The 15,140-nt window shown below is 31.6% G+C and overlaps 1 protein-coding gene across 1 annotated transcript; it reads left to right on the forward strand.

Annotated features, from left to right (window-relative positions):
• The first annotated feature begins 14,039 nt into the window (after nucleotides 1-14,039).
• LOC147924265 (uncharacterized) lies at nucleotides 14,040-14,936 on the forward strand. Its single transcript, XM_087496684.1, has 3 exons — nucleotides 14,040-14,263; nucleotides 14,362-14,626; nucleotides 14,839-14,936. Exons 1-3 carry the CDS (start codon nucleotides 14,135-14,137, stop codon nucleotides 14,934-14,936), a joined length of 492 nt encoding a protein of 163 aa, XP_087352810.1. The 5' UTR covers nucleotides 14,040-14,134.
• The last annotated feature ends 204 nt before the right edge of the window (nucleotides 14,937-15,140 follow it).

Raw genomic sequence — 15,140 nt, forward strand, 5'->3', positions numbered from 1 at the left:
ACAGCCCAGCCTAACCCATCCTCAAGATCCTAAGCACTACTCACATGAACACATGATGAACATCAAAGTTTTAAACCCAGAAAATCTCGAAACTTGCATCAAATGAAAGATAAGAACAAGATTTACAATTTTGCAAAAGGAATCAAACCCAAATTCTTAATATATTGAAAGTTATGGAACCAACAATATTGAAGAATCTAAGAGTTTTCTTAAAAAGGGTACAAAATCTAAGAAAATTTCCTTAAAAAGTAAAAACTAGGTTTCTGACTCTCTAAAAAGGTTGCACACCTTGGTGGCTGCAGGTACAAGGCTTTATATAGGAGAGGAGGTGGAAACCCTAAAAACACTAAAAGACAAAATAGTCAACGGCTCGGTCAACTCGACCTGTGCTCGGTCGAGTGGCAGGTCGAGCTGGCTTCTCTCGTGCATTCTCCACTCGGTCGAGTCCTCCTCAGCACACGGTAGAGTGTCTGGTCGAGTGTGCGGTCGAGTTGGACTCCGGACCTTGTTGTTTCAGCCTTAAATCCTTTGCTTTCTCCTCATGATTGCTTCACTTCTCCTCAGCATTGCTTCCATGCTCCTTAAGCTCCAAAATCACTTGTTTATGTATGTAAAGATGCAAATGCAATGCAACTAAACTCTAATGCATGATTAGTGCTAAAGCTACACAATAATGGCCTAAATGGATAGCAAAAGATGCAAAAGATGTGAATAAACTAGGGGAAAGCATGGTAAAATATAAGAACATCAACACCCCCAAACTTAGTCTTTGCTTGCCTTCAAGCAAATAAGCAAGACATAAGAAGGTAAGTGAGGTTTGAAAGTGGGATCTCAGCTCCTAAAGCTTGCAAATAGACCATCTAGAATCAATGTCCAAGTTACTAGTACTATGATGCAAGTTGAATGAGCTGTACTTAAAGACTTTAGACAAGCATATCACAACCTTTACTGATTTGAGCCTTAGTTATCCACATGCATTCAAATCAACCATTTTCTTTAACATTCATTAATCAAGAACATGAATCAATTCTATGCAAAGCTAAAACTCATTTGGCTTGGTAATGAAGGGTTTTGAGACAATGATGGTCTCTTTTTAGAGTAGGGCTTGTCAATATCAAGGTTCTCTCATGAAAATGAATTGAGCTTTAGAAGAATGCTAAAGGTAAGAACACTTAGATACATACAAGAACAAAACCTTGTCTACCCAAAGGTACCCAAAGTGTTTATCCTAGCAATCTAAACCCAAATTATCCTAGTGCTATCCTTTGCTTCTTCTTTTCTCTTTCACCCTTTTCTCTATTTGGTTTTCAAGTCTTAGGAGAGGTTTCTTATTTGATCTATCTAGTGGGATGGGGGATTCTCACTTATTCACTATGGTTCTCTTTTCTTCTTATTCTTAAGACATACAAGCTTTTTGCTAGATTTTTCTTTTTTGTTTTTCTTTCTTTTCTTTAACTAGAACCAATTTCAATAATCTTTACTTCCCATCCTTTCACTAGAGTTTGCTTAAACACATTCTCCTCTTAAAGACTCTACCCTTTTTTTCTTTCTCATTTCTTTCTTTTCTTTTTATAACAGCCAAGTCCCAAACCCAACAAGGAAACCACCTAGTCCTATCTAGTTTGAAAAATGCAAACTAGAACTACACAAGGTCTTACTCTTGTCAGCTCAAACCTAACACTTTCTACCAAGCTCAACCCCAAAAATAGGCCTCACACACACAAGAATAAACATGGCTTGAAAGAAGGTTTGGTTTAGGGGTAGGGGAACTGATTTTAATGGTTCAATGAGCTACTTGGATCAACAAGAGTGGTAAAAAGGAGAAAGATGATCCAAATATGTATATGGTATCCATGAGTTTAAAGCAATGCACAAGTTGATAATTAAAAATCAATATTAGGTTCTTATAAGTAGGAAATGGTTTCAAATCTCAACATGCTTCAATTTAGACCAAATGCAATGCAAGAATTCAAGGCTTGGTTCAATCTTATGCTTCTAACTACTCAACTAGCATCAAAGTACTATTAACTTGGGCATTGATCCTAGTCTAGTGAATTAAGCAAGCTAACAATGAAATAGTCATCATAGATCCCTAATGCAAATATTACGCAATCCTACATGAAACATGTTAAACATGATCCTAATATACAATGCAAACTACATGAACACTCTTTTTTTATAAAGATTTTTTTTCAAAATTTTCAAATTTTTAGGGTTTTTCTATGCCTTAGATGCTATGCAAATACTAATATGAAGATGCTAAAAATTTGAAATAAGAACACAAAACACAACATCAAATGCTATCTCAAACCCTCCCCCAAACTTAAATCACACAGTCCTCTGTGTGAAAGAAATTTGATTGAGGATTCAAGATTAAAAACAAAACACAACTATGAAATGCAATGATATTTACAAGTGAAGGTGATAGTGGTACCTTAAGGATTGTGGAAGAAGTTGTCCACATCCATCTGCATGTTGTCATAGGAGTAGTTGGGGTCTTGTTGGTGACTTGGAGATGGACTTTGGGGCAGCTCGACTATGGCGATCGACCGTGACTCGATCGAGTGCATGTCCGAGTGGGGGGGTCGAGCTGGACCGCGTGTCTTCCTCTCTTCTTCTGTTTAGACTCCCTTGCTTCCCTGACCATCCACGAAACAAAGGTCAAAATACCAAAATTCTAAGCAATATATACAGAGATACCTTAGGGACTTCCTCCCTAGTGAGCTTGTTTAAAGTCACTAAGCTTGACTTCTATAGCTCTTCAAGCTTGGTTTGGAGACCAAGGAGGTGATGAAATCCCCCCTGGTTCTACTTGATAACCTTGGTGTTCCTTCTTGATCACTACTTCCTTAACAATTGAACCATGTTTCTTCTTAAACTTGAATCTTGGTCTTGCCTTCTTCAAAGACCTCTTGTTGAGCTGAGCTTGAAGTTCCTTCACTAAACCAGCTAGCACTTGAACTGAACCCTTTAGTTCTTGGACAGTCTTGGCTTGGGCTGAACCTTTAATCCTAGGGTCCTCTCCATCCTCAAAAACTTCACAACTAGCTTTTTCCTCTACCACAAAGTGCTGACTTTCAATAGTAGGTTGATGTGTTGAATTCTTGATGCCAAACTTCATAGTGAAGTCTTTAGCAAGGTGGAGCTTGATGGTTCCCATCTTAACATCAATTACTGCCCCAGCTGTGGCTAAGAATGGTCTTCCCAAGATGAGAGGATCTTCTGGCTCTTGGTCCATGTTCATGATCACAAAATCAGTTGGGATTCTAGCTTTCCCTATCTTTACTGGGAGATCTTCAATCACTCCAAGCACATCCCTCTTGGATCCATCTGCTAGCCCAATATAGAGATTGCAAGGCTTAAAATGTTCATATCCCAACTTCTCAGCCACTGAGTATGGAATTAAGCTCACTGAAGCTCCTAGGTCACATAGACACTTGTTGAAGTGCATATAGCTGATAGAGCATGGTAGGTTGAATGAGCCTGGATCTTTAAGCTTTGTTGGGATAACAGCTTTTCCAATCTCCTTCAAATCTTTCATGTCTTGATCATGAGCCTTCTTCTTGGACATCTCAAGCAAAAGATCCTTATGGACGGGATATGGAGCATACTGTTCCAAGGCAGGCCCTCTCTCTTCTTCTTGGTAAGCAATGATAACCTCTTGTATGGCCATCACTTCCTCTTGTTTCTCAATCACATCTTCTTCCTTCAAAGCTTTCTCATCCTCTTTTTGCTTAGCCAACATCTCCTTTTTCTTAATGATTTCCCTTAGTTCCTTCAGCTTATGTGCCTTGAAAAGTCCTGGGAATGGTAGAGGTGGTTTGTAAGCAGGAGGAATATACTTAGCAGGCTTAACAGCTTTTGTGTCCTCAGCTCGATCAACCACTCGATCGGAAACTCGGTCGAGTGCTGGCTCGAGCACCTGGTCGAGTGCAATGGCAAATTCAGTCTGCTTTGCACAATCTTCACTCTGAGCTTCAAGAAATGACCAATCCTCCCCAGCTTGAACCTCACTGTCCTCAGTGACTTCTTCTTCATAGAGATTAATAGCTTTAGCTGTAAACTCCCTTGGGTTTTGAATAGCTTCTTCAGGAAGTTGGTGTGGCTTAGGAGCTGAAAGAGAAGCAATGGAGCTCTCCATGTACTTGACCTTAGAGTTTAGTTCATTAGAATAGGAATTCAATGTTTGGTTCAGCTCATCAAACTGCTTTGCTACCTCAATCTGCCCAGTTGCTTGCCCAAGTAAAAATTGTTGCATCATAGCTTTTAAGTCAGGTTCTTGGGCTTGTGATGTCTGAAACATTGGAGGGTGACACCATTGAACTTGGAATCCTGGTTGATGTTGCCATGGTACAGAATGGAACATACTGCTGTGAAACATGATGATTGACTCGAACTGACACTCGGTCGAGCACAGGCTCGAGTGGGTGGTCGAGTCAACTGGGAAGAGAAGTCTATTTAGATACGCTGTCTGACTCGATCAAGTGCTTGATCACTACTCGGTCGAGTGGTGGTCGAGTTGATGGTCGAGCTGGTACCTGAAACTCAATCACAGACAAGCAGGAGAAGAAACGAGATCAGTAGCGAACAAGTGGATAAACGAACTTAATCTTAGACGAATATGGATCCTAAATGTCACAAAAACACACTCAAATGGGCAACGGCGCCAAATTGAAACAAGATCTTTTTGGTGTGGGTGGTGGATGATGATGAATGTATGCAATGAGATATGAATGGATAAATGGTAAGGTGTTTCAATTCCCCTTATGCTGTTGCAGTATAAGAGGTATCAATCCTAAATGAGTGTTTGTGAACAACTAAGATATGCATATGAATCTAAGTTAAGCCAAATGTAAAGATTGTTTGTCACTAACAATCCTAAGATGAAAATGTAAAGATGTAGAAAGTAAAACTATAAGAACTAAGAGCTAAATGCAAATAGAACAGAATGATTGCAGCTAATATGAAACAAGAACAGAAATAGAAACTACTATGATGAACTAATGCAAGACAATAATGAACAGGACAATGAGTAAATGAAACAGAAATGCAAAGAGGAATGAAACAGGACAATCACAAATCATAAACAAGAGTTCTGGGGATGAACTCGAGCAAGCACTCGACCGAGTGTAGGTCGAGTACAGGGTCGAGCTGGAATAATCTGGGAAACATAGCAACACAATAAAAACAGAGCAAAGCAAATACGAATCAAACAACAAGCAAGCAACAGGATTAAGACTTTAAAATAAATAAACAAAGAAGGCCTTGAGGAGGGATTCATGGGCTAGACTAATGAATGAGGTCATCACACTTTGGCCAACAAATCTCAAGCAAAGCTTTGAGCTAATCTCTAGACATATAAATCTAAGACAAGTTTCTTCCACTCTCATGGCAAGAATCAATCAAACCTATGTATCTCTAGACTTGTTCTCACAAAGTAAAGAATCTACACAAGCAGGCATTAAGCAATACATCTCATACCAAACAAGACCTATAATCTCTTAGCAAGCCTAATGGTAAGCTCTAGATCTATCCTTATCTATGCTCCTTAAACATTGGTGTGATGCTAAGATGCTTGAAATCAAACCCTAACCTCTCAGTTCAGGATTAGCATTAAGAACATCTAGCCTAGAAGAGATTCTACCACAATCAAGCTTGACCAAAGCAAACAAACCTCAAACACAGCCCAGCCTAACCCATCCTCAAGATCCTAAGCACTTCTCACATGAACACATGATGAACATCAAAGTTTTAAACCCAGAAAATCTCAAAACTTGCATCATATGAAAGATAAAAACAAGATCTACAATGTTGCAAAAGGAATCAAACCCAAATTCTTAATATATTGAAAGTTATGGAACCAACAATATTGAAGAATCTAAGAGTTTTCTTAAAAAGGGTACAAAATCTAAGAAAATAAAAAGGCAAAGGGAATAATTTCTTAAAAAGTAAAAACTAGGTTTCTGACTCTCTAAAAAGGTTGCACACCTTGGTGGCTGCAGGTACAAGGCTTTATATAGGAGAGGAGGTGGAAGCCCTAAAAACACTAAAAGACAAAATAGTCAACGGCTCGGTCGAGTGGCAGGTCGAGCTGGCTTCTCTCGTGCATTCTCCACTCGGTCGAGTCCTCCTCAGCACACGGTCGAGTGTCTGGTCGAGTGTGCGGTCGAGTTGGACTCCGGACCTTGTTGTTTTAGCCTTAACTCCTTTGCTTTATCCTCATGATTGCTTCACTTCTCCTCAGCATTGCTTCCATGCTCCTTAAGCTCCAAAATCACCTGTTTATGCATGAAAAGATGCAAATGCAATGCAACTAAACTCTAATGCATGATTAGTGCTAAAGCTACATAATAATGGCCTAAATGGATAGCAAAAGATGCAAAAGATGTGAATAAACTAGGGGAAAACATGGTAAAATATAAGAACATCGTTGCACTACTATATATACTTGTTATTTTCCACAATTTTTGAGGGGTCAAACAGCATGTTTTTTTACTAAACTACTTGATTTATTGCATATTGTAAAACTGTGTATGTTACTTGTTGTGTTGTTTTGAAAGAGAAACTAGGTTTAAACCCGTGGTACACCATGGGACTAATTTTATTTTTATTTTGTTTCTAAAATATTTAAATATTTTAGTAAATAATTGTACATTTATTTTTGAAATAATTATCATTAATATTTGTTATGTTTTTCTTTAAATATTTTATAACTTAATAGATTTCTACCATTAAAAATTTAATAAAATGTATGTACTGAAACAGTTGCGGACATGTATATACTTTCACGGATTTCATAGGACGGTTAATTATTATTCTTTTTGGTGTGAAGGATGGTTAATTACTTTGTGAGTTAAAAATCTATAAACGTCAGGTCAGTTCTGAAACATATTTAACGATTTTAACCCGTAAAAAATTATCCTACAAAATCCATGGGAGTATGTAGTCTGCACTCATGTGTTAACCTGCCATGTGAGGTATGATCCGCAACAGATTTAATGATTTTAACCCGCAAAACTATTATTAATTTGATTAGTAAGAATTTTTTTTTCAAGTTTAAAGAAAATTATATTATTTAATTAATTATCAAATTAGTATTTAATGAAATAGTAGTGGTTCCGATTTTTTTGTAAAGTTGGGATTATGTAGGAATAATTGTTTACAAAAAACGGAAACCTTATTATAATTTATTAAATCGTAAATTAATAAATATAAATATTTAATACCAATGGCATGATTGTAAATAGGATTCAATTTTAGGATTTATTTGCTAAATGTCTCCTAAAATATATATATAGATATCAATCCAAACATGTTTAAAAAGAAAATTCTATAAAAAATTAACCTTCAAATATTTTTTGTTACATTTGTTTTTGTTATATATTTTTAAAATTGGTAACGATTTTTTTTTGGTTAAGTGTGATTTACGCAATTAATTACAATTTGTGAGGTGAATTTCTTTTTGATCATTTTGACCAGCCTTACATTCGGAGACTTTAGCTAACACCACAAAAAAAAAAAAAAAAAAACCATATGAACGGTTGTCGTAAAAAAAAAAACAATATAAGGTACTCACCTTTTTGCTTTTAGACTCATATTCATCCAAAAATATTTTAGTTCAAAAAATGAACAGTCTCTTAGTTTTTATTTTTGTTTTTGCTACGTCTTTTGTGTTAAATGAAGCGAAAGATTGCAACTACAATATGTTAGAAATTCAAAACAAACTCGGTCCTGGTCGTATTTTACAAGTTAACTGCAATGACTCACCTGGTCGTACCTATCACTGGTTAAAATTCAATGAGAAATACTTATTCCCAGCAAGGGGAAACGGAGTTCGCATGTGGTATTGTCTATTAATTCACTGGCCTACAAAGGAAAAGTATAGTTATGAACTGCAGGCAGAATTAGGACCAAAAGACCCTCCATGTAAACATGGATTCTGCTCATGGATTGCCAAAATTGATGGGATTTACTATGAGAAAAAATAAAACTAAACCACAGATACGTTTGAAGGGATGGACTAAAGATGGGGAGTCTTCTCCAAAAAATTAATTGCTTTTCCTTTGTTAACATGAACTACTTATTTTAAAATTTGAGTTTTTGCTTATTTTTAGCTAAGTTACTATTCTCGTTTGGTATTAAAATATACTGCAAATTACCATGAAAAATTATAAGTTTATTTGATATATATATATATATATATATATATATATACTAGTATTTTTGCAGCAACTTTTTGCTCAAAAATACTTTTTGGAAACTAATAGAATTAAATGCAATTTCATTAAACTTGCATTTAATCTTCTTTTAAAGAAAATGTTAATGAAATCGAAGATTTAAATCGTAAAATGATTCTAACGGAACTAATATGTAAAATGAATTGAAAACCATTGATTTCACATACCTTAAAAATCCTAAATTCAGAATCAAAATAGAAACAAATTAAATCATTTAATGAGGTATATCGGATCATAATTCATCATTCCATATCCCAACAAATTATTAAGGAAAAATATTATCAATGCTTTCAAAACCTACTATAAAGCTAAGAACATGAAATATTATCAAAGTTTGAACTTGCTAACCCAAAAATCTATTAACTGCTAACATTTATCACATTCCTCTACATATCACTATAAATAGATCAAAGTCCTTTCATCTCATCTCATATATTACCAAAGCAAAATCGCTTTGTTTTAACATTTCATCTCAAATTTTTTTTAAAAATCTTCTTATAATTATCATAGTTATCATTTGTTTAAAAAAAAAAACGATTTACAGTTAAAACCTCTCATATTTTCAAGATATCAATATATGAATTTAATTTATATAATTTGTAACTCATTTATTTGCTTTCTATTTTTTTTTAATAATTTATATGATTTATACAATTTGGAAGAAAAAACAAATTGGTTTTTGTTGAATTCTTTTTGCTTTCTTTTTTTGGCAATTTTTTTCCCTTTTGTTTTAAAGGTATCTTCAATGGAAACTTATATTTATGAAATTTTGAATATGAGAAATATTCAAACTTTTTCAAGAATTCTAAGTACTATAAATATTTAAACTTTATAAGAAGCAATCTTATAAAATGTTAATGGTTACAATCTTAATAAATATCATACTAACTCAATCTAATATTTATAATACAAAATAATTATACTAAATAAAAGTAGGAGCTATAAGGTCCTAATACTGTCCACCTAAGCTTTAAAACAACCAATAGGGATTCAACATGTCACTAATTAACATTTTTAGAAATTTGCAGAATTTTATATATTAAGAATTATTTTAAACAACCTATCAGGATTTGACATGTCATTCATTAACATTTTCTAAATTTCCAGAATTTTTTAGAACAAGGAAAATTTAAAATTTATGGAAATAAAAAAAATATATACAATATCCCACATTGGCTAGAAAAATTTTAGACAATGGTTCAAACCAGTATAAATAAGATTAATATGCTTCCAACAACGAATGAGCAGGAAATCTTGATTTATCAGGCGTCCAAGTTTAAAAGTTTTATTCGGTTTGATCATGTTTTTCATTTATTATTTGATCAAACTAAAACTTTAAAAAGTTTCAAAAAAATATTATAATATTTAAATTTTTAAAAATTTTAAATATTATAAATATTGAAAATTTTAAAAGCTCTTACTTTTAAAAAGTTTTTCAATATTACAATATTAAAATTTTAATAGTTTAAAATATTATAAAAATTCAAACTTCTTAAAAGGTTCAAATATTATATTCAAATCTTTTAAAGTTTAAAATATTATAAATATTGAAACTTCTAAAAGTTTTAGCTTTAAAAAATTTCAAAATATTATAATTTTTAAATTTTTTAAATTTCTTAACATTTAAAAGCTTTTTAAAAAAATAAAATTTATAAATATGTACAACATCCCACATCGGCTAGAAAATTTTAGACAATGGCTGAGAAGCATTTTAAATAAAAATAATATGTTTTTAACTATAAATTTATTAGGTTTACTTGATTTATGCTTATTTATTAGGTTTCCAAATTTAAAATTTATTTGATTTATTTTAGCAAATTAAATTTTTTAAAGGTTTAAATATTTAATATAGAATGTTTAGAAATATTATAAATACCTCCATAAAAATGTTAAAATATTATAACTATTTAAACTCTATAAAAAGTAAAAGTGTCATAAATATTTAACTCTAAAAAAAATGTTACATATAATTAGACTACATCTAAAATTTGAAATATTTGAAATATTTAATATCTTTTAAAAAATTAAAATTTTAAGAATTACTAAATATTATATATCAAATTTTTTAATATCTTGAAAATATCTTACTTATCTCCGTTTGTGCTTTATATCTCTTATGAGCTGTAAAACATGTTTTTGTGTATGACTTTACAGATGATTTGATACTTTTGCAGTAAAATTTTTATTTTTAAGTCTAATAAAGAAGAATTGACGTCGCAAGATCTTGATTTGATGTTATTTGAGTTTAAAGAAGAAGGATCGACGAAAAGCACAAATATTATTTTTACTATACATGTGTTCATATTACTTTCTCGGCAAGTAAGGATTTTGGTTTGAGAAGTATATGGATGAAATTATCAAAAATTGGGTGCATGTGTTAACTATGCTGGTTTTCATGAATTGCATAATTTTTATGAGAAAAAATGATTTTGGTTTTGGAGTTTGATGGGTTAACAAGTTGTGTGGTAATCTAAAAAAAAGGTTTTTTTCAGTGAAAGAATGTGAAAAAGTTGACGAGGAAGAACAAAAAGAAGATTATAACAAAGAACTGGACGGTAAAAGTAACGATGACAATTACCATAAAATTTGACAATAAAAATGACAAGAAAGAATATAAAGAATAAGAAAACATTAAATGAAAACACAAAAACATAGGTGATTGCGATCAATTAAATATGAAAAAGAGATAAATTCATGATTCTAAAATTGTTTCGTTTGTCTGGTGGCCAAAGAAATGGTTTAAGATATGTGAGGTCACCAGTTTGATCCACCTCGCCTAGACGTCGAGTTAGATTCTTGATTTTTTTATCAAATTTGATCTTAAAACATAACTGATTTTTATATTTTTAAATATTGTGTATATAAAATTTAATTTTTTCCTTAATAGTAATTTAAAGTTTTCTGTAATATAATATTTCTTCGATCATCAATCATATATAATTTTTATCAACATATATCAAATAAACCCACACGTAGCGTGGGTTCAAAACCTAGTAAATATTAAAAATTAAGATGATATAGTACGAGTTAAAATATATCGGGACGAGATTATATGGCGGGACGGGTTTAGTCGATATTTATATAATTGTTAAAATATCATTAGTTCGGTGTTACACAGCTAAAACATCATTTCATTATTTTGTTAACACTATCGATATTAGAGAAATAAACGTATCTAATTAGGTTGATTAAATTAATATTATGTAAAAAATAAATTATATTACGGTATTATATGATTTAAACCATAAAATTAACAATTATTATACAATTATAACATATTTAACAAAAAAATAGCTTATAATTTAAATATTTTAATTACAAATAACTTGTCCCGTAGTGTACCGCGGGTCCTATCTAGTATATATATATTATATGTAACTAGATAATGACTCGCCTGATGTGCAGATTTAAAGTTTTGTAAATAAAATTAAATTTAATAAAAATATATTAAAATTTATTGTAATTATTTATAAATTTTCTTTTTGCTATAATACAATGATTTATATCTATATACAAATCTTTTATGTATACCATTAAAAGTGTATTTTTTATACCTATGTATAATGTATGTTACAAATATATTATTTACCACCACCTAAAAAATAAATATATGAACTAATTAGACCAACTAGAATATGTCTATTTACTTTTATTTTTGGATGGTTTCTTTAATCACTAAAATTGTTGGTTCAAAAAACATTTTGAATAAAACATAAATTACATCACAATAGTATATGACTAACCATGGAGAGAATCTCGGTTCTGCTATCCTCCCTTATAGAGAGAACCTTGCGTCCAACCTTCTCCACCATGGAGAGAACATTCGCTCCGCCTTCCTCCTTTGGGGAGATAACCTTGCGTCTAACCTCCCCCACATTCCTCTCTTGCGGAGATAACCTTGCGTCCAACCTCTTCCACCATACAGAGAACCTCGGCTCTGTCCTACTCCTGTATGGAGAGAACACATTCACGTCTTTTACCTATTTCATAGTGGCTTGCTCCGGTAACCAATGAAACTAAAAACCCTTTTCCAATATCACAAATTTTTTTTATAATAACTAATGTTAAATTTCCCAATGTGTTCATGGAAGTTTCTTTGACACACCATGATGTAGCCTCTATCTCCAAGCTCCTATGGATCTATCAACAATGATTTATGTTTTTCCAATTTATTTATGTTTGTTGTAGGCTTGTGTTTGATTAGCCTATTTTATCTAACCATTAGGTTGATGACCTTCTCCTCTTATCTCTTTTTGAGATTGAACGAATGGTAACAATTATGTTTGCACAAAAAAAAGTCTACGACCAACCAATCAAAGTTGAGAAATTAGAAGAAAATTAATTTGACATAACTAATAAAATAATAAAAAAATTATAAGCACTATAATATATTAATCTCAAATACTTCAAAGATGAATATATAAATTACATAAAACAATCTAAAACTACTACAAAAAATTTTAAAATACAGTATTAGAAAAAAGATGCATCTATTAATCTTCCATTTTTTTGGGTCAACATATTAATCTTACTTATTCCAAACTGAAAAAGGTGAAAGTAGGAGTACATTCGGTTTTAAAAAATAAGGAAAATTTGTATTTCCATTAAAAAAGATTAACATATCGAACAAAGTTGAAAGTAATATTTTGAATAACTTATTTTGTTAGATGAATAATATTAGACAATCTAACATATAGAGTGAGTATATATATTTTTTAAGAATTGATAATTTCATGTATATTTTCCTTAATCCCTTTTCTATTTTCTGAGAAAATTTATTCTAATGAGCTCATGATTTTTAAAAACATTTCCTGCTTCCCACTTTTTTGTAAGACGTACTATCGTTCGACGATAAGAACGTTTTCTGTTTAGTTGATTTAGTGTTATATAATCTCTGTTGTTATCTTGTATTTGTTTATTCATCTTTTTTTTTTATGGTAGCTTTCCTCCAAATTAATAGAAATAATAATAACACATAAAAAAATTGTTAATCCCAAAACTTTAGTTATTATGCATAAGAAACTTTGCTAACACTTCAAAATCATAGATTGTGTAGTATGCATTATGAAATTGAGAAACAAAACAAAATTTAAAGAAACCACGACGGAAACACGTGGTAATATCTAGGAACATGTTGGATTGTTTCTACCGAAGCCGGTTTTCACACATGAACAGCTTTATGTTGTCTTCTCTCGAGTCACAACTAGAATAGGCTTTGCCTTCTCTCGAGTCACAACTAGAATAGGCTTGAAGGTGTTAATTACAGATAAAGATGGGAAATGCCAGAATAAAAAACTTAATGTTGTTTTCAAAGAGGTATTTAAGACTGTATAATTATGATTTGTAATTGGATAATTGTTTTAGATATTTAGATTTGAACTTTATTTTCTCTCTTAAAATAAAGTAATTTTAAAGATCTTTAACACTATCTCTATTTTATAGTCAGATATAGACTTTGATATTGGGGAAAATCATTATCTAATTTAGACTTATTCTATTTTAATTATAAAACAATAGATAAATACATTGTAAATGGGCTAAGTACATATTATTAAAAAATTTCACATGATTATATTTTATTCAGTTACAACAATGTTATTTGAAAACATATAATTGTTAGATGTATCATAAAGTGTATATATTAATTTTAAACTCTTAGATACATTTTTATTATAATTTTACATCATATCTATTGACTACAAACTTTACCTTTAATCTTTAATTATATATCTAATAATAAATATTAAAAATATTTAATATTCAAACAAAAGATGAGACACTAAAACGATTAAGACGCAACGTTTAATCGTGACTGTTTGTATTATTACAAATCCGGAATCGCCTTTCCATTTTTGATAACAGAGAAGAATCAGGAAAAATCCTAATTTGAGAAAATCATGAGATTTGATAAATCTGTTGATCTTCTTCCCGGAAGAACTAATTGGTGTATTTACGCCAAGGTCTTACATTCTTGGAGTATCAACAAGTTCTTCACAAAAAGAGTACTGATTCTTGTGGATGCAGAGGTTAGCGTCGTTAATTGAACATCATTCTTACTTAAATTTCAATTTTTAACAGTTCTAATACATACGACTTCTTACACAATTGTTATTAAACTATGAAGGGCAACACAATCAAAGCTAGTTTTTTACCAAACATACTCGCTAAACTCCGAAAATATATCGATGATGGTGACTGGTATGTTATTAGAACTTTCAAAGTAATCAATCCTACCCTAAATGAGAGGAATACTCATCATCCTTATCAAATAAAATTCATGGACGATTCCACTATGACGTTGGTCCAACAATGGAGTCCAAAGAATTACTTTCGATTCGAGGATTTGGATGATATACATCGTGGAAGAATTAATCATCCCATCTCTTTCGGTAAGTGTTTCGTTAATTACTTTAATATTGCTATGGTACAATCCATGAATATAGTTAATTGTAACTTTGTGTTCGGGAATCTAGAATCTTTATAAGATTTGTTGTAACTTTGTGTATTGGTCCCCCCCCCTTAGAAAAGTATGTATAAAACTTTTAGCAAATATAGATTTGCGACATTTTGGAAAGCTAAATTATGTCTTTTCTCAAATTAGATGTCTGTGGGTGTATAGTAAATATGGAAGATAAAAGAAGAGCTGAAAGTGCCAATAATAGTAATGAAGTTGTTCTCACGTTGTTGAATGGCAGGTAAAAGAATTTTACTCTACCTTTAGGACAGTTACGTTTTAAAGGTGATTGTGTTAAGATTTTTTTATTAATTTGATAAACATGTAGGAATGAAACTGTGAAGTGTCGTCTCAAAGACAACTACGCTTCTGAATTCATGTCTAAATGGCAATCAAGTGGGTGCCATCTCATATACAAATCTGAACCTGTGTTCTGTGTAATACGGTTT

The sequence above is a fragment of the Camelina sativa genome, chromosome 17 (assembly GCF_030686135.1).
Source record: "Camelina sativa cultivar CO46 ecotype springtype chromosome 17, ASM3068613v1".
NCBI classification, from domain to species: domain Eukaryota; kingdom Viridiplantae; phylum Streptophyta; class Magnoliopsida; order Brassicales; family Brassicaceae; genus Camelina; species Camelina sativa.

Excerpts from the sequence above, each read along its gene's own strand:
- LOC147924265 (XM_087496684.1), top strand. The coding sequence starts at position 14,135 with ATGAGATTTGATAAATCTGTTGATCTTCTTCCCGGAAGAACTAATTGG. Across the intron at positions 14,264-14,361 it reads TGATTCTTGTGGATGCAGAG|GGCAACACAATCAAAGCTAG; the intron begins GTTAGCGTCGTT and ends TAAACTATGAAG. Across the intron at positions 14,627-14,838 it reads TAATCATCCCATCTCTTTCG|ATGTCTGTGGGTGTATAGTA; the intron begins GTAAGTGTTTCG and ends TTCTCAAATTAG.